Source organism: Amphibalanus amphitrite, unplaced genomic scaffold (assembly GCF_019059575.1).
Source record: "Amphibalanus amphitrite isolate SeventyFive unplaced genomic scaffold, NRLGWU_Aamphi_draft 000896F_arrow, whole genome shotgun sequence".
NCBI lineage: Eukaryota > Metazoa > Arthropoda > Thecostraca > Balanomorpha > Balanidae > Amphibalanus > Amphibalanus amphitrite.
Genome location: NW_024882390.1, coordinates 227,550 through 246,220, shown reverse-complemented (window position 1 = coordinate 246,220; position 18,671 = coordinate 227,550). Strand labels below are relative to the sequence as shown.

At 48.8% G+C, this 18,671-nt stretch overlaps 1 protein-coding gene across 1 annotated transcript in view; it reads left to right on the top strand.

Annotated features, from left to right (window-relative positions):
• Positions 1–6,232: 6,232 nt before the first annotated feature.
• The window catches only part of LOC122367783 (protein FAM110A-like), a 16,989-nt gene continuing 4,550 nt past the window's right edge, over positions 6,233–18,671 (top strand). The window contains exons 1-2 of the mRNA XM_043341195.1: positions 6,233–6,460; positions 14,991–15,157. Coding sequence (XP_043197130.1) covers positions 6,379–6,460; positions 14,991–15,157 — 249 coding nt within the window. The 5' untranslated portion in view covers positions 6,233–6,378. The remainder of the gene's footprint in view (positions 6,461–14,990; positions 15,158–18,671) is intronic.

The window sequence follows — 18,671 nt, the reverse complement described above, 5'->3', positions numbered from 1 at the left end:
AGAAACATCCGCATTCCATGAACAAACCCTAACATCAGCTTCATGAATAATTTGTTATCGGTACCAGTAAAAATCATATTGACCATTAGCCCGTTAGGGAATCCTCAGACCCAGTGGGCCAAAACTGCCTAGCTTATCTGGCGGCCTGACGCCTGTGACCGCCGGGGCCTATATATGACTCGGAGCGCACCGCTGAGGCCGCGACTGTCTGAAGCCTGTCCTCTGGCTGCTGGCAGACCCGTCAGCTTCCGATCGAGCCGAGCGACCACTAACGACGTCCACCGCGGTCCTGGAGCACCCGCGGCCGCACGTGACGACCTTGTCGACTGTTTACCGGCCACCAGGGGCGTTGATCTTTGCGGCGCGCGTGCACGGCCGTGTGCAGACTGTGCACGGTCTGGGTCACGTTGAACCCCACCCTCGGCGCCGGACGGCCCGCGGGGTATTGACCAGGATGGAGCAGGGGGGGGGGGGGGTCTGCTCTAGAGATATGAATCGGATACCAACTTTTTGGTATACCGATACCGAACCGATACCAACTTGGTATTTGGTATTTCAGTCGTGATACATACTTTTGGTATTTTGTTGGTATTGTGAATGCTCGCTATAATGTATTTATTCGATGCTGCGAAATTGGTCAAAATGTGGTATTACCGTATTTCTATCCACTTGTGCCATATTATAGTGCATGTATGGCCTAAACTTTTGAATTCATTTTAAAAGGGGGAAAAACGCAAGAAATTACCCAACGTTTCGCATTTATTGCTTAGTCATGGGTCTTAGAGTGCGAAACGTTGGGTAATTTCTTGCGTTTTTCCCCCTTTTAAAATGAATTCAAAAGTTTAGGCCATACATGCACTATAATATGGCACATCTGTCAATTGATAATTCTATCCACTTCTAGAGCTGGTTCGGTTTGTAGTATTTTCCCGTGGTTTCAGTTGGTATCTGGTTTCTTATCGGTTTCCAAATTATCTGCAATGGACATCACCATTCATCAGTCTTCTCACTGCTCAGTGGTCATGTCGCGCCTATACAGACGCGCGGAGCGGTCGGTGCGCGCTGGAATGTGGCCCGCCGAACCGTGTGTTTGGCAGACAGAGTGACAAACGGACAGTTCGGAGAAGAGACGGACCCAGTGGCCGTGGCTCTCACAAGAATGTCAAACAGTTAGGTCATTCCGACTGGCACAGTGGTGTCTTACATATACATTACGTGCGGTCTGTAAATATATGCAATATTTATGTCTTATTTTGACCCGCTCAATCAAATGGTGATGTCTTTAAAGGCAATGCACTCGAAATAAGTTACGGAGTTGAATGTTACCCTGCATGACCTGCCTCCACCAGCTTCGTAATCTGAGTGACTTTGACCTGGCCATGGGCTGAAATCAACTGGCTAAGTTGACCTTCCCCACTTTCCCCAAATGACGTACAGTAGAGCATGATAAACATGATCTGAGCTAAAATCTTCCTTTTAAATACGGTCATTAGGGAAGAGCTATAAAAAGACGCCATTCTGAAATCTGAGGGTCTTTGAGGTGACATTAGAGATCATCGGCCAGCCATTGACCTGATTTCAATTAGTTCCGTCACCGAGGTCAATTAGGGGTAAAATCACACGCGGAATTGGCAAGGGGCAAGGGGGTACCCTCCCCTCCCTTCTGTGGCCCAGGTATATGCATTATGCAATGGACGTAGGCGTTGTGAGAAGAGGGTACGGTGTCGACGCCTATGGATTGCGGACAATACTGGTAGTTTAGTGGTCATCCACCAGAGCGCGAAATAGCCTTATGCTAGGTGTCGCTATAGTCGCTACCTCCCAGTCCAGTCAGACGTGCAAGGTGCATTTCGGTCTATTCTAGTGTTACGACTTATGGAACTATTTCAGGACGATAGACAAATGACAGGCAGGGGTTGGACAGTGGAAGAGCTAGCTTACCATTTGAGTGATTTGCTTCCGATAGTAAACAATTTGTTATGTTAGCTAGGCATTTACTTACAGTTACACTTACACACATCACATGACACAGATGTGCCAGTACCGAGCGCCGACCCGAGCCAAAATCGCTGACAGCGCCACAACAGTCAAAATGAATAGTACACCGAGGGACCGGTAGGCGGCGTCAGCCACCACAGACATTCGGTCGTCTCCACCGACCGACAGCCAGAGCCTCCACGCGCTCCACACCAGGCTCGGCACCGCTAAAATTATGCAGCCTGGAAACGCAGAGGTCATCACAGACGATGATGGCTGCGCCGCCCGGCCACGGCGGTCTCCCGGTCGGTCACACCGGTGCAGCTTGTATCTTGTACCCAAATCCCACTAATACGAGGAGCACGGCGTCCAGTGCATGCAATAGCCTAATCCCTTGCTATAGTTACACTGCAATCGATACACCTCATTCAGTCTCGGTGGTAGGTATGTCCGTCGAGTACAGGCGGCCGGCGGCCTGTGTCTGCCGATCAGCTTTTGCTTCCTGACATTACCTACCAGGCAGAGCTCAACCAGGACTCTGCCCCTGAGCACCAACTAGTTCAATCAACATTTGCCGCAGTGGGGCAATTTTCGTCCAATCTCGATCCCTCAGTCGACAGTCTAAACTAAGCCCTTGCAGGCTGAGAGGTTCTGCGTGAGGGTTCTCGGGGTGCTGAATAGCATGTTAGCTTAGTTCACAGATGATGTCTTTATGCATTTAGGCCAGGTCGGGTCAGGTCAGGTCAGGTCAACCAGAAGGGCTCCTGCCGGGTATTCGCAGTACGTGTCAACCGCCTCTGACAGCTTTGTAACATGTTATGAAGATACCAAAATTACTTCGTAAATGTTTAAATGGTTGCTAAATTCGAATTCAGCTCCAAAAACTAGCCTAGAAATATGCAAAACTCGAAAAAGTGAACCAAGGTCATCAAAGGTCATTGACCTGACCTGACCTTCATGTGACCTTGACATCCACCCTAATGCACCCTAATGCAAACATCAAATCACATGTCTGAACGCCTGAAACCACGACAAGACTGCAAATGCGTGGCAAATACGAGCCGACATATGCGCCGACTGAATCGCGATTGCGGCCAAACATGGTCTCAAAAAGTAGGTCACAGGTCAAAGGTCATTCGGGTCAGGGTCATGAAATTTTTAGGATAGATGTAAAATTTATAAACGCGAGGGTACTGAAAGTTTCGTTGCGATCGGCCGCTTTTTACGCGAGTTATTTGCGAAAAAAAAACTTAGGGGCTAATTGCATCACCCCCTGTGCCGGCGAGGGTTAACCCGCGCCCCACTGGGGTCTGCCGAGCAACGCACCCTGCTGGGGGGGGCAATTTTCCCCCCCTAAGATCTCAAGAACAACGCAAGATAGCGACAAGCGGCAAACGGTGTTGGATAGCCCTACCAGGGAACTACCTTGTGACCCAATTTCATTGACCTAGGTCAAACCGATGACGTCACAGGTCAGGTCAAATGTCGAGTTTTCACCGTTTCAAGAAATGCGTTGTAAAATCGATTAAAATGCATTTCATTGAAAATCATCGGTGGGGAAATGTTCGTCAAACACATATTCTGCTATTTGAGGTCACTGGTACCAGGTCAGGTCACAGAGGTCAGGTCACTGAGGGTAACAATATGAAAATATCATGTGATGCACGTTTATGGTCCATTTTATATGCCAAACACGATTATATGGGTCAGGCAGCCTTTGGGGCCAGGTTAGATATTATGTTCTGGAGAAGGTCAGGTCAAGGTCAGGTCAAGGTCAGGTCAAATTTCAAAGTTGATATTTTTGCATAAATTGGGTATCGATTCGATGCAGCTCGTCACAAGGAGTTCAATTGTGGTCGTTGTTTTGCACTACGTGGTCTAGAATTCCCAAACATTGAGTTAAAAAATTTGACGTCATAAATTTTGAACAGTTTTTTATATAGCTTGGCCAAAAAAGGAGGTATCGATCTAGACTTTTGGTATGTAGATAGAAGAGGGTAGGGACTACCACATATATTCCGCTTTTTTCGATATTCGCAAAATTTTTGGTTTTTTGTTGCGTTTTTCTAAAAAATCATTTTTTTGAATTTTGGGGGGTCAAAATTCAACAATTTTGAAAATCCGAGATAACAATTTTGTAGCGCCGTCTTTTATCTACATGACCATATAAAGAACTGTGAAATTGCTTGATAACTGTAGCTTTTGTGAGCGTTTCAAGATTTCATGTTTTTTGCTCATTTTTGCTCGAACATGACCTCAGTTTGACCTCAATAACTCCTGACCTAAGGTGACCCAAGATTTGAAATTTTGGAAGGTGTCAAATTGATGCCCGGGAAGGTACTGAAAATTTGGCGGCGCTGCATGCGCGCCGCCGTTTTCTTGCTATTCAGGAAAAAAACACAGGGGGCCAAATTGCCCTCCCCCCAGCGGGGCGAGGGTTACCCTATAAGTGGCAGGCTCCTGGCTACCCCTATTAGTGGCAGGGGGGCTGTTTACGACCCCCCCCCTTGATATCTCGAGATCTAACGGGCCGATTTTCAAAATTCAAACGGCATTCGATTTCGCTCAACGTGATCTACATTTCTAAAAAATAAAAATTAAAAATGTCAATAGGGGGGGGGGGTAGAGGGGGGTAAAAACGGGCAAATTGCAGATACATTTTAGACTGTTTATCACGGCCAGGTTTCTGAACCAATCTTAACGCAACTTTTGCCGATCGATAGAGAATGAACCAGGAATTCACATGGATCCTAAAAATATGCATTTTCAAAAATCATAGGCGGATACAGATCATTGAGATTGGGGGTACACAAAAAGTATAGTAAATAAGGTTTTTGTTGGTACTGTTTCTAAAAAGGGTGGCAATGGTCTTGTTATGTTACAATTTTCTTATGAGAAAACGACTACAATTGCATTGGTCATGCATAGGCGGTGTCAGGGCACCTATGTTGGGAGGTAAAACATAACCCTCCTTTTTGGACGCCTGGATCCGCCTATTATAGTAAAAACGTGTCAAAAGAGGATGCACAATAACTTTGTATATGTTATCACATGATACCTTTCATTCAATGTTCGTTAAACTGGTGTATACAGTTATAATACATCAGAATCGTGATCTTCACCCCAAATGACTCGCTTCACGAATAGGACCCCCCAATTCCCAGTGCTCTGGAGCCGCCCCTGGTAAAGGTATGAACTTGAAATTTTCAGGAAATGTGCCCAATTTAGTTTTAGGAAAAGTCAGAAAATTTCAGCATCGTAGCTTCAGCGGTTTCGGAGATATTCCCGAAAAACCTGAGGGGTGGATAAAAACAACCCCCCCCCCTGCCACTAATAGGGTTAATACAAATGTTGTCACCGCTCATTCATATTTATAGTCACCGTGCGCTCATTTTTTTTGGGGGGGGGGGGGGGGGCTTCCGCCACCAGTGCTATGTAAGGTCGATAGGCAGGTGCTTAAAACAGCTTTATCCTGAGCCTGCTCAGTCAGGTGGGATGAGCGGCTTTCAGTCTGACCGTCATGACTAGAGATGTCAATCGGATACCAACTTTTTGGCATACCGATACCAAACCGATACCAGCTTGGTATTTGGTATTTCAATCCTGATGTGTTTGGTATTTTGTTGGTATTATGAATCCCGACTAATGTAAAAGAGGCTGCTAATTTGGTAAAAAGTTGGTATATTTCTCATTTTGATTTTCCATAGTCGGTTCGGTTTCGGTATTTTCTCATGGTTATTGTTGGTATTTGGTTTGGTATCGGTATCACGATTTTCCGTAATTGACATTTGACATCACTAGTCATGACCTGTCCCGTGACCTCAAAATAAGAATTGCAAGTATGTTTTGACTTTAGATTTATGTCGGCAATTTCATTCCGATCTCACCTAGCACCTATGACCACATTTTCAAAATACAAAGACAATCTAAGGTCAACCCCAATCCCCCCCCCCCCCACCCCAGCCGCCACAATCAATTTGCTGTTCGGCTGAAGGCTCCTCAGTCGGGTGAGTGTTTAGAGAAACGCCATGTCAACACAGCCAACTGGTCGATGGGGCCGTTGCCATGGCGTTTTTCTGCGTCAAGTTGCCGTTTTTGCCTGTCTGGGGCACGCTTTTTCGCCCCCGGCAGCCTTTTTCTCCCGACCAAGATCGCCACACAACACTCGGTCTGTCTGGCCGCCTGGTGGCAGACAGGCGAACTACCCAGTCGGCGGCGGCGGCGGCGGCGGCGGCGGGGCGGCGCGGGGCGGGGCGGGGATGGTCGGCCGGCTGTCGGCGGCGGGCAGTGGCGGCTGCGCCGGCCCTGCTGGCGGCGGCGGCGCGCGGACGGGACGGGTGCTCCGCTGGCTCGGACGTCGATGGACCGCCGGCCCGTCCACGATGAGTGCCCGCCGCCACTATGAGCGGGGAGCTGCCGCGGCCCACCTCGAACCTGACTGGCACTGTGCTGCTCAGCCCGCCCGACTGGCCGTCCCCCTCCGGTGAGTGCTGCCCCAGTCGACCTGACCCGGCCCTGGGACGGAGATGATGCTGGGGGGGCGGGAGTGGGACTACAGAACCGGGCACTGTGACCCTCAGTGTAGTCTGTCACCTCTACTAGACTTCGTTACTTCATTTCCAGAACGCGTTGCTTCACTTACAGGTGTCTCAAGTCCAGGGTTGTGCTTGACTCATGAGTCGAGTCAGAAATTTGACTCAACTCTGACTCAAATGAGTCAGATTTGAGTCGAGTCGGATAAAATGTTGAGCTGTTGAGTTGAGTCAGAGTTGAGTCGGACAAAAATATTAAGGTGTTGAGTTGAGTCAGAGTTGAGTCAGTAAAATAACTTTTGACATTGAGCTGAGTCAAGCATTTAGGAACATGAGTCAGCTGACTCAACTCTCTAGAAACAATTTATAATATAAGCTTTTCACCCCCCCCCCCCCCCGCTTAATAACTTAGCCCTTGCCCTGCTGCCTGATTTTTTTTCACCCCCCCCCCCCCGCTCAACAACTTTTTTTATCTGAGTCAATTTTGAGTCAACTCACTTGACTCAACAAAAAATTTGAGTCAAGTTTGAGTCGACTCACATTTTCATTGAGCCGCTTGAGTCATGAGTCGAATCAAGGGAAAAATCAGCTCCTTGTTTGAGTCAGAGTTGAGTCAGGGCTTTCTGAAGTTGAATGATGAGTCGAGTCGGCAAATTTTTTTGAGTCGAGCACAACCCTGCTCAAGTCGATAGCTGTAATATGCCACCGCTCCCTCATCACTCCCTGTGACCTCCTTCACTCCTTATCTGCTCCCCTGTATCCCCTGTACTCCCCGCTGTACCCACCTCCCTTTGGATATGTCCGAGCGCCTCCGTTCGCCACCAGACGGGCTCGTCTCGTCTGCAGCCGGCCGGCCGGCGCGCAGTTGCTTGTGTCCTTGGAGCGACTTTCCCGTGCCGGGCTGGGCAGGCAGCACCGACCCATGGGCCGCCACCACGGCTGCACGGTGGCCCGGCGAGGCTGTGGACACCGGCCGCGAGTGTGGAAACGTAGGTGGACTGACTGAGGTGGAGTGGGGACTGTGGGGTCTGAAATGGGGGCTGTGGATTGTCGGGATTGTGGAGTCTTGAGCGAGATGGAATGGGGAACGAGATGGACTGGGGACCGTGACTGGGAACTATGGACAAAGGACTATGGACTGTGGACTGAAGTAGAATGGGGACTGGACTGAGGGGACTGTGGACTGTGGACTAGACTGACGGATGTGGACTGTGAGGACTGTGGATCGAGGTGAAATGGGGACTGTAGATTGTGAACGGAGGTGGACCTTGGATCGTGGATTGTGATTGTAAATTGGACGGTGTCGGTCCGTGGACTATGGACAGAGACTAACTGTGGACTGTGGAACCAGGGCTAGAGGACACACTTAAGCTGTTAATCGGAGTTGGACCTCGGGCGCTGCGTGTGCCGAATATACCTACGCCTAAGTGCGGGATCTGTGATTTTATCATAGTGTCCATGAATCCAGCGGATTTCTGGTGAAAAGTTCTCAGATTAATTGATATCGTGGGATCTGGTGATCCGGAGGACAAAGATATTGCAGGATCTTGTGGATCTCCCAAAACCTTTTTTTTGAAGCCATGATCCCATGTGATTCCATGCCAAATTATAGTGCCACATAACTGTGGATTATGAATTTCGATTGTAATAGATCCAGTGAAAATTGCAACACTTTTTCTTATGAGACAAAATCACAGCAAGCTGTTAACAATATACATTTTTTATTCATTGTCCAATTTCTTACTCATGGAACACTCGTCACCGTTACTTTCGGATCCTTAGCTGAAGTTGATTTCTCGAACAAAAAGGAAGCTGATAAGGACGCTTAGCTTAATGATAATAGAACAAGGGAGCTGGATCTAGGATTCTCAGTACCCTGGATCAAAACCTGTGGAATTAGCCAAAACACTTTCTCACACATTATTAACCCGCGCCCCACTGGGGGGGGGGGCTATTTATAGCCCCCCCCCCTCCCGTTCTTCTGCAATAACTTCCAAACCGCTTGACGTATCGACGCCAAACTTTCAGTACCTTCGGCTGCATCAACTTGACACCTTGTGTCAAAATTTGAACTTCGTACCTACCATAGGTCGGCCGGAAATGACGTCAGAGTGACGTCATGTTCGGCCGATTTCGACGCAAAACATTGAACCACGGCAATCGCTCCCAAGAGCTCAGTTTTTAAGCTAGATCCAATTTCTTTGCATGAGAGGACGCAGAATAGACTGCGCTATCAAACTGCTATCTCGGATTTTCGAAGTTTTGAAAATTTCGAAAATTTTATACAATAAAATTCAAAAGATATATTTTTACATTTTTTCAAAAACTTTTTGACTTTTCGAAAAAAACCGGAATATATGTGACCAGTATAACGCCTTTTGGGGCGACTAACGGAGCGAGCGAGAGGGTGGGCCTTGCACGTGCGAAATTGCGAGGGGGTACCTCCAACTGACTTGTGCCCGGCACCCTACTAACCGGTCTCTAGCGATGTGCCAAATTTGGGCACAATCGGCCCAGCCGTTCTCGAGATCTGGAAGCGGCACCCTGCACGTGCGCACGTGCAAAATGGGTCCCAACTGACTTGTGCACGGCACCCTACTAACTGGTCCCTAACTGTGTACCAAATTTGAGCGCAATCGGTCGAGCCGTTCTCGAGATCTGGAAACGACCCCTGCACGTGCGCACGTGCAGCAGCACCCCAACTGTGGCACATGGATATGCAGTGCCTAGTAGGTGCCTACCTACATGCCAACTTTCAGCGCAATCGGCCAAGTAGTTACCGAGATATTGCAACAATTACAAAACGGACACCTCTTCGTTTTGCACGTGGCACGTGCATAAGGGGTCACCCACATGCATCAGGAATAGTCCTATACTTGGTAGAAGGAATGAAGCTACCCTACAAAAATTACCGCGTGTAAATCGGTCAAGTGGTTGCTGAGATATAAGCCTCCCAAAAGCGTGACCACGGCCGGCCGGCCGGCCGGCCGGCCGCTCATACTCAGAAATTTCCGTTAATCTAAGGAAAGACTACGCTCGCTTCGCTCGCTCCGTAATAAAACGCATCATTATGACTAACTCTAGCAAGTTTTTAGCTAAATACCTTCAAAAATGGCCAAGTTATACGCATTATTGCAAAAAATTAACAATTATTAATTTTTCAAATCAATTTTTCAGCACGAATTTGACATCGTACGCCAATATAAATAGCACCAACGTGTTCCTGAGCTCAAACTGCATCCAATAGGTACCTTTTTGGTTGAAAAATTTTAACTTCAAAATTTGACCTTTTTTGACCTGAAAGTGGCCTGACCTGAGCTAAATTTGACTCAAAATGACCTCAAATGACACAGACGACATCAAATTCGAAATGTTTGGCCTAAATGGACCATAAAACATGTGTCACGTGACCGACGGATGATATGATATTTTCGTGACCTGTGATGACCTGACCTTGACCTGAAAATCAAAGTACAAGTTTGGTACCCTCAGAGAATCTAGAGCATCTGTTCACGAGTGTGTGAACCAAAAATGAGCCTGATCTGACTTGTAAGACGGCGGCCAGAGCCCAAAACGTGAACAAGCCAAAATGCTAATAATTTTTACTTTGACCTGACCTGTGACGTCATCGGTGACCTCGAGGTCAATAAAATTAGGTTTCGCTCGACATTTTTTTCGGGGCTATCAGATGCCGTTTGAATTTTGACGATCGGCCCAGTAGTTCCGGAGTTAGGAGGGGGGGCTATGAATAGCCCCCCCCCCCAGTAGGGCGTGTTATACGCAGACCCCAGTGGGGCGCGGGTTAACCCGCACCGGGCCGGTGCACGTCGCCAACCGCGCCGGTCCGGGGAAGATGTTTGACCCCCCCCCCCCCTCCCGTTTAACTCGGCCCTTGGGCCACGCAGCGACGTGACACGGCACAAAGCGACCTTCAAAAGTATCAAAGAGCATGAGAAAGTTTCTTTGGTCAATGATTAGATCTGGGTCAAACGTTAGGTCACCAGAGGTCACCAACAGTCAAATTTCGCCTATTACAACACTTCTCGAAAATTCCATGCAAAACTTGGAAAGGGATAGAGGTAGAGCGCCGCTGGAAAAGGCATTTGATAGCTCTTATAAAGGTCTTTCTGGATGATATTCCCATATTCAACTCAAGGTCGACGGTTAAGCCCCAGAAGGCAAAAAATCGAACGTCGACGTTATTTTATAGCAAATAATTTTTTGCAGCAATAACTTTTGATATCAAGCTTGTATTAAATCGATTTTGACAGTATCGCGTTTCTCTCATCGAGGTATGTAAAAGCCAGTTAGAAAATTAAGTTTCACGACCGTTTATGCTTAAAGGGACTATCCCACCTTTAACATGGGGTTTGAGTTGAGATTAGCCAAGTTTGCGGCGAGGTTCAGAAACCACTATCTATCTAGGTTGCAACCCCCGCGGCCTCTTGGTGTTGAAGAAATTCGTTCCCTTCATTTGAAAATGGGCCTTGTACAAGGCCCTATCTTCAACATGGAGCGACCGTTAGTGTGACGTCACCTCGTTTAGTCATTCTGATTTAAATGGGTTTGTTCGTTGAATAATCGCTTAAAACTTGGTCTGAACTTTGTTGTGGTGCCTACAGAGTAAAAAGAATCAGCTTTATGACAGTAATGTGGCCTGGGGAAGGAGGTAATTTTGGGCTGTGACGTCACATATTTGAAAGTTTGTGATTGGAATATGGGAAGCCTAAGATGTTTAATGAAAAATAAATGCCAGAACCGTGTTCCTGGTCATCCAATCTATACAGTCAGGCACAATTTAACTGGTTTTAACAACATTTTAGAAGGTGGGATAGTCCCTTTAACGAAACTTGACTGTCCTAACTATGTTTAGCTTCGGGATGAGTACTCACAATATCCAGGAATCAAATAGTTCACTATTTCGAGTCACAATGCAACGTAGCCAAGAGGTGACACATGAAAGGAGCTACCATAAAACTACTTAAGATCCAACCAAGAACTCAATAAGATTTATAAAAGCTAATTAAGTCATTCGCGGTCGGCTGCCTGGAGGTTAGGCTGTTCCGGCTAACAGTTACGTAAGGCGGCGCAGTCTACGCTACAGGATTTCCTCTAATCGATCGTGAAATTCTTGGATTTACCGCCACTGAGTGATGGCTTTTGGCACTGGCGAGATTTCTCAATTTCGGCTTGCTGCTTATCGGGGAAAAATGAATGAAATCATTCAATAGCAAGTCGAAATAAAAAAAAAACAAAATAAAAGTTTTCGAGCGTAATTTAGGGAACTTCCAGGAACCGTCTCTCGGAAAGCCTGCAGCTTTCATGAGGACCAATGCTTCCAGCGTGGGCATACTTCTTATCAAAGAAAGGCTCCAGATTTATATTTGTTTCTTTCATGTATATTCTTATTCGAATAACAGTTAGAGGTCATCATAGCATCTGTCTTACGTTTTTCATCCATGCTATCTCTAACAAAAATGCACCAAAACATGCCTAATTCCCACGACAAATATAAGTTACATAGCAGCACAAAAATGCCGCCGTAGTTAGTGCTGAGTTCGGACGGTGCTGAACAGGGTAGGGGAGGGGGAGGGGTCGGTGCCGCGCGGTCTGCCCAGGTGGCCGGTTGACCTTTGACCTCTGACAGAGATTGCCCACTCCAGGCTGACTTCAGACCGGCTATCGACCGTTTTCTGTCTGGCCCGGCCGGTCGGTCGGCGCCTCAGCCCCGGCCCCGCACCCGTCGGCCGGCCACCGACCAGTCAGGTGCTATCGGGGAGGCGGTTGTTACCGGGGAGGTGTTACCGGGGGAGACGGTCAACTGTTACCAGTTTGTTCAGATGGCCAGTTGCTACTGAGGGGACACCGTTAGTTGTTACTTGGGGAGACGTTCAGGTGTTACTGGGAAGGGGAGACAGTCAGTTGTTACTGGGGAGGAGTCAGTTGTTACTGGGGAGGGAATACAGTCATGCTACGGGGGGGGGGGGGAGACGGTCAGTTGTCACTGGGGGGACATGATTTGTTGTTACTTGGGGAGACGGTCAGTTGTTGTTACTTGGGGAGACGGTCAGTTGTTGTTACTTGGGGAGACGGTCAGTTGTTGTCGGGGAGGTGAGACAGTCTGATGTTACCGGGGATACGGTCAAATGGTACCGAGGCCGGTAGACGGTCAGTTGTTATCGGGGAAGAGAGACGGTTACTGGTAACCGGGGAGAGAAGACGGTCAGTTGTTACCAGGGAGCGATGACGGATAGTTGTCACCGAGGAGACGGTCAATTGTTACCGGTAAAGGGATACAGGTCAGGTGTTACCGCTACTGAAGAGGGAAGAGCTAGATGGTTAGTTGTTTCGAGACACGGTCGGTATTACGGTGGAGGAAGCCAGGTAGGTGTTTCCGGGAAGGTGATGCCGGGGGAGGGGAGACGGACAATACAAACCTGGGTAACGGTCTGTGCTACCGGGATGAGGGGGACGATTGTTACCGGGAGGGGGATAGACAGCATGCGTCCGGGGGAGGGGGACCGGACGGTATGTTACTAACGAGAGAAGATGGTTTATTACACGAGTGGTCAACGGAATGTTTCTGGGATGGAAAAATAGCTGGTAACGATACATTATGTTGTCCTTTCTGTTCACGTTACGGTATGTTATAATAGTGAAGTGGATAAGTGCACAACGTTCAATTCTCAGTCCCTTTAAATCAAATCAAGAGCTGAAGGTTGAACAATGAACAATCACTTCATGCTAATTACACTAATGGTTTAGGGATGTTCTCATTTAGACACTGCACGGTGCACAGTTAAATCTATTTTATTTCATTTGTTCACTTATTTCAGCAGTTTGGCACCACGGACAAGGATTATATATTTTACGGTTAATGTGTATGAAACCTGTTTTAAACCACAATCTATCAGGACGCGCTGTTGAATTCCTGTGAAACAGCGGCAACTTTACTGCCGAACATAGCTTCTAAGTGCAGCGAATAGCGGAATAATGTCCATAAAAACAAACCAGCTTTACCCCTTCACCACCATTAAACGGAATGAAACAGGCCTGGAAAATTGTGTCTTTCTCATATGATGCGGTCCTGCTGCCATAGTTCCGGAACTCATCAGGATATATGATGACCCATTGCATTGTCACGCACAGAAACTCATCAAGCCGATGCACAAAAAATAGCAACAGACATGTCAAAAATACCGGAAATAATAGCAGGTTAACTGCAGCAGTGTTACCTTACTCCACGAATAGCTTTTTCGTAAGGGTACTGAGTAAAACATGCTCGTCTGTTTTATGAGCCCGCGTGTGCAATTCGTTTATCCAAAAATAATTCCTAACTGTCCGCAGATTTGTTATCTATTTTCATGCATCGGTGTTTTGGGCGAGAAAATGAACCCTACTTCGGCGACCTTACCACACCATTGTCACTTGTTGGTGTGTTAGCAGACACATCCACAAGCAGTGGATGTCAATACCAGACCCGCGGCCGCAACCCACCCAACCTAGGCATTGTACCCTGGTCTGGTCTTGTGTGACCTTGTTTGGTCTGGTCTTTCTGGATACAGACTAGCCTAGCTCATATTACTACAGGACAGTCCGGCACCTGACTACAGGACTATTTCACTCATCCTGATCTACTCCGGTCTGGTCTGGTCTCTCCCGCTCTGGTCTGGTCTGGTCTGGTCTCTGCCGTTCTGGCTCAGATTACAACAGACCCTCTAGGCACCTGATCTGGCCCACCATCAACCGACCATCCGACATATCTCCCGCCATCCGGGCTGCACAGTGCACACAGCTGACAAGGCCGCCCATGGGACACACCCTCTCCTACACCTATCCGTGCTTCTATCCTCAGGATACTGAAATCCTTCTCCTCCACGCCGCAACCCCCTCCGGGCTGGACAGGCAACTTTATCTCATGCGGGCTGCTCCCTTGGAGCGGCACCGCTGCTCCTGAGGGAGCGCACCCCGTAGCCGGGTGCAGTGAGTGCCTTGGGGCTGGGTGGCCTGTCCTCTGGACGGGCTCAGCCCCGGCGACTCACTAGGGTGCCTGCCCAGACCAATGTCTCCCCCTAATTCCTATCATCCTTCCGGCTCTGCAATGGTCTTGTCGACCGAAAGGGCCTAACCCAACAAAACAAAACAAAACAAAACCCTCTCCTTAGCGACGGTGGCGCCGCCAGTCGCCAGCGGCAGCTGTGCGAACTAACAGCAGATGCAAGCAGGCATGGCATTTCAAAACACAAAGTTTTAGGTTAACTTAACAATTGTCCTAACTCAGTCTTCAGTGGCTAGGTTGATTGACGGCTGTCTACCATTTGACGACTGTTTTTGACAATTGCATTGTATGACGACTGTCAGGATCAGCTGTGTTGTCTGACGCCCGTCTGCGCCGACTGAACTGTCTGACGACTGTCTGTTACCGTCTGCGCCGACTGTCTGGTCTGAACTCTGACGTCTCTCCGTTTCGCTCCGTTTCAGTGTCTGTCGCCGCCATCCTGGTAATGGCTGTGCTTCTGGCTGTGCTCTGTGTGTGTCTGCTGGGTCCGCGCCTGCTGCGACTGGCCGCCGACCTCTGCCCCTGTGACCTGCCGATGCCGCTGGCGCCCTCCGGAGCACACATTCCAAGTGGCTGCCGACGGTCTCAGGTGAGACATTCCAAATACATTCCAAGCGGCCTGCGAAGGTCCTATAGTATAGGTGAACCATTCCGTGCAACTGCCGATATTCTCATGTGAGCCATTCCGTACTTATTCCATACGGCTGCCAACGGCTCCAGGTGAACCATTCCATGCAGCTGCCGACCGTCCAAGTGAGCCATTCCAAACGCATTCCAAACAGGTGCTGAAGGCACCTGGTAGTCAAACAGCTACCGACGGTCCCACGTGAGCCATTCCAAACACATTCCAAGCGGCTGCCGGCGGTCCCAGGTGAGCCATTCCGCACACATTCCAAGCGGGTGCCGACAGTCCCAGGTGAGCCACTCCGTGCATCTGCCAATGGTCCCAGCCCCCAGGTGAGCCATTCGGACACATTCCGTAATTACAGCTGCCGACGGTCCTACTGAACCATTCCGTACACTTTCCTAAATAATGCCAACGGTCCCAGGTGCGCCATTCCGTATACATTCCGTGCTTCTGCCGACGGTCCCAAGCGAACCAGTTATAGGTTACTGCCCTCCGGCGAAGCCTCTGACGGTCATTGCGCTAGCCGCTTGGTTATTTCAAACGACAGTAGTCAGTCCCGGGTAAGTCCCTGATGCAATCTCCGTTTCTATTTCCAGTTCTTTACTGGTCTTTTCGTCGTTTCGTCTGCTCTTTTCTTCGCATTGGTCTAAGTATATGCCCTGTTCTAGACCGCTAAAATCAATGCATTTTGTCACTGTCATGACCAGACTAGTTAGATGTTGGAGCCATTTAAAAAGATTATAAAACAAGCGAACCAAAACAAATTAATCGTAGAGGATAGCTGAGTTGTCAGCATCTCACTGCCGTCCACGACCGATCAGTGGGGTCGACCAAACAACCACAGTGGCTCCCCTCCAGCCAGACAAAAACACAGACAGCCGTGACGTCAGAGAGACGTACTGACGCAGCCAACAAATCCAAACGCAGCGCCACAAGCTAGGTATTTCTCCGCCGCCGCCGCGCCGGTCGCGCCTCACACCGCGCCGGTCGCTATGCATGTTACATTATTTGCAGACAGATGGCCTGTTCGATGCGCCGCAGGTGGCGGCGGAGGCCACTTCCAGCGCGGAAACAGGCCGCACCGGCCGGCGGCTGGTCGACCCCTCCCCCTCCCCGTGACCCCCGCGACTCCTCCCCGTGACCCCGGACCGACGACGAGGTCGGCGCGTGCCTCACCCGGACTGTGTATGTCCGGCTTTGTTGTCCGAGTGCCACCAGCGGCAGACGGATCGAGCGCCGGCAGGGCTGGGGACTGGTAGCTGGGGACGGGCGGCGGCGGCTGGGGACGGCCGGCGGCGGCTGGGGACGGGCGCCGACGGCCGACTGACCGGGGACGGGGGACGGGGGACGGGGGGGGGGGGGGCTCCAGGTGCCGCCTGTCGCCGACGACGTGTGGTGACGTCAAATTAGAGGGCCGATTGAAGGTCCCGCTGATTGGACGCGACGAGTGCAGTTTAGACGCGAGGGGCCGCTCGTTCTGCCGGGTTTATTAGCGGCACAAATGGTAGCGATTGGTGGTCACCAGCAGTATTTCATTGGGAAGAGTGCACATCGTGACGCTGTATGCACTATCGCTAACTGATTGGCTTCATAGACAGCGACTGTCATTAATGAACTGATTGGATAAAGCAAAACGATTTTTATGATACCCAAACGCATTGATCTAGAAAGGCACGAGATGGAATCGCAGTGAGCGGACATAAAAAGATCAATTAGCATATCATGCATGGGCAGGCAGAATAGAAGACGGACGGTTTACTTCAACAGTTGCCAAAGGGTGAGGACTCTAATACGGTAGGGGAAGTTGGGGGAACGCCGAATACTTTTTTCTGACGCCCGTAGCACGCAAGGTAGACAATATAAGCTATTCTTGTTGGCGTCATTCGAGAGGCCAGTCTTTTGCCTTTCAAACATACCAGGCGCATTTGATGAATTCGCATACCGTTAAGCGCACAAACTAAAAATATCAAAGAAGTGACTTTTTCGGCGTTGCCCCGGACTGCGGGGAAAGCCGAAAATGGGAGAAATGATCTACGGGGAATGCCGACATTGATGTTTTGCCACTTTATCTCAAACTTTATCCAGAATTTATCAAAGCTGACACGCGTTTTAAGAGCTTGAGGACGCTTGGTGCACACTGGAAGTTATAATTGTGTGATATAGTAAGAAAATGCCAGGTAAATAATTCCTTATAGGTAACAGGCCGTTGTGTCGGTTGAAAGTGTAATTTGTGTGACTAAAAATTCGCATTGCTATTCTACAGCAGTAAAGTCCACGTAGCGTGCTTTAACGTGCGTAATTGCAAGTTTTCGGCATTACCCCAGCCAGCCATATTTTCATTTGCAGGCCCATAACTTTTCAACGTGCCGTATAAATTTCAAATGGGCAGCACACTATGCAAAGACATGCTAAAGATTACTTGACCGAATTGGCCGCCAGACAAACGGTAGCATAGCCATAATGAGTAAGAAATGCAGCTTCAAAGGCGCATGTAGTACAAGGAACGCGTACCTTGAAAACGCTCTTGGCGCCCTCACAGCCGAAGTATTCCGAATGACGACTCGTAACAAACATGCGATAATTGTAGTCACTTAAAGGGACCCTCCCACCTTCAAAAAAGTTAATGAATTGGCATGAAAGTGATGTCGCTCGGTTCAGAAAGAGCAAAAACGAATATCTACCAAATTTCATCGAAAAATATTCACCGGTTTTCAAGATATTAGACTTTTACTTTTGTTTACTTTTTGGGATCTCCGCTGTTCCTAGCGACTTTATTTGAAAGTGCGGCATTTGTTGCGCGCAAAGCAGCATATACCACCGCGTGCTACAAAACGTTTTAGTCAAACATTTAACGGACGTTCGAAAGCCTGATGACGTCATCAGATTCCCGTAATGGTTAAGAGATAGGGACCACGCTGGTCCCACCCTGCAAGTAAAGGGAAGAAATTTCTTGAACACCATAAAGCTGCGGGGGTTGCGACCAGGATAAATGGTGGTTTCTGAGCCTGGCCGCAAACTTGGCTATCTCAACTCAAAACTAATGTTAAGGTGGGAGGGTCCCTTTAAGCTTCAGAGCATCACTGACAGGTGGCATCCATGTCTTACGGTTTTCGAAATATCTCGAATTTCGGCTTTGCCCCAACTCCGGCATTGCCCCAACTTCCCCTAGCATATATGTATCACAAATTGTGGGCGCGACTTCACAAACAATTATATTAAGGCAAACCCGTCATACACTGTCATTCCCGCGGCACATTAGTTTCGCCTTGCCTGGCTGACCCGCCTAGGGTCATTCAACGCCCCGGGCGGGTGGCGGACACGGGCGTGCCCAGGCGTCCCAGTACGGGGGGAGCGTTTACCACAAACAACGCAACAGACAGTCTTTTGGAAAATATTTTATCACAGCATTCCACTGTCCCATTGAAGAAATTATAACGCTGTTTTCTCATGCAACTTTGGTGCACCCTCTCCTCCC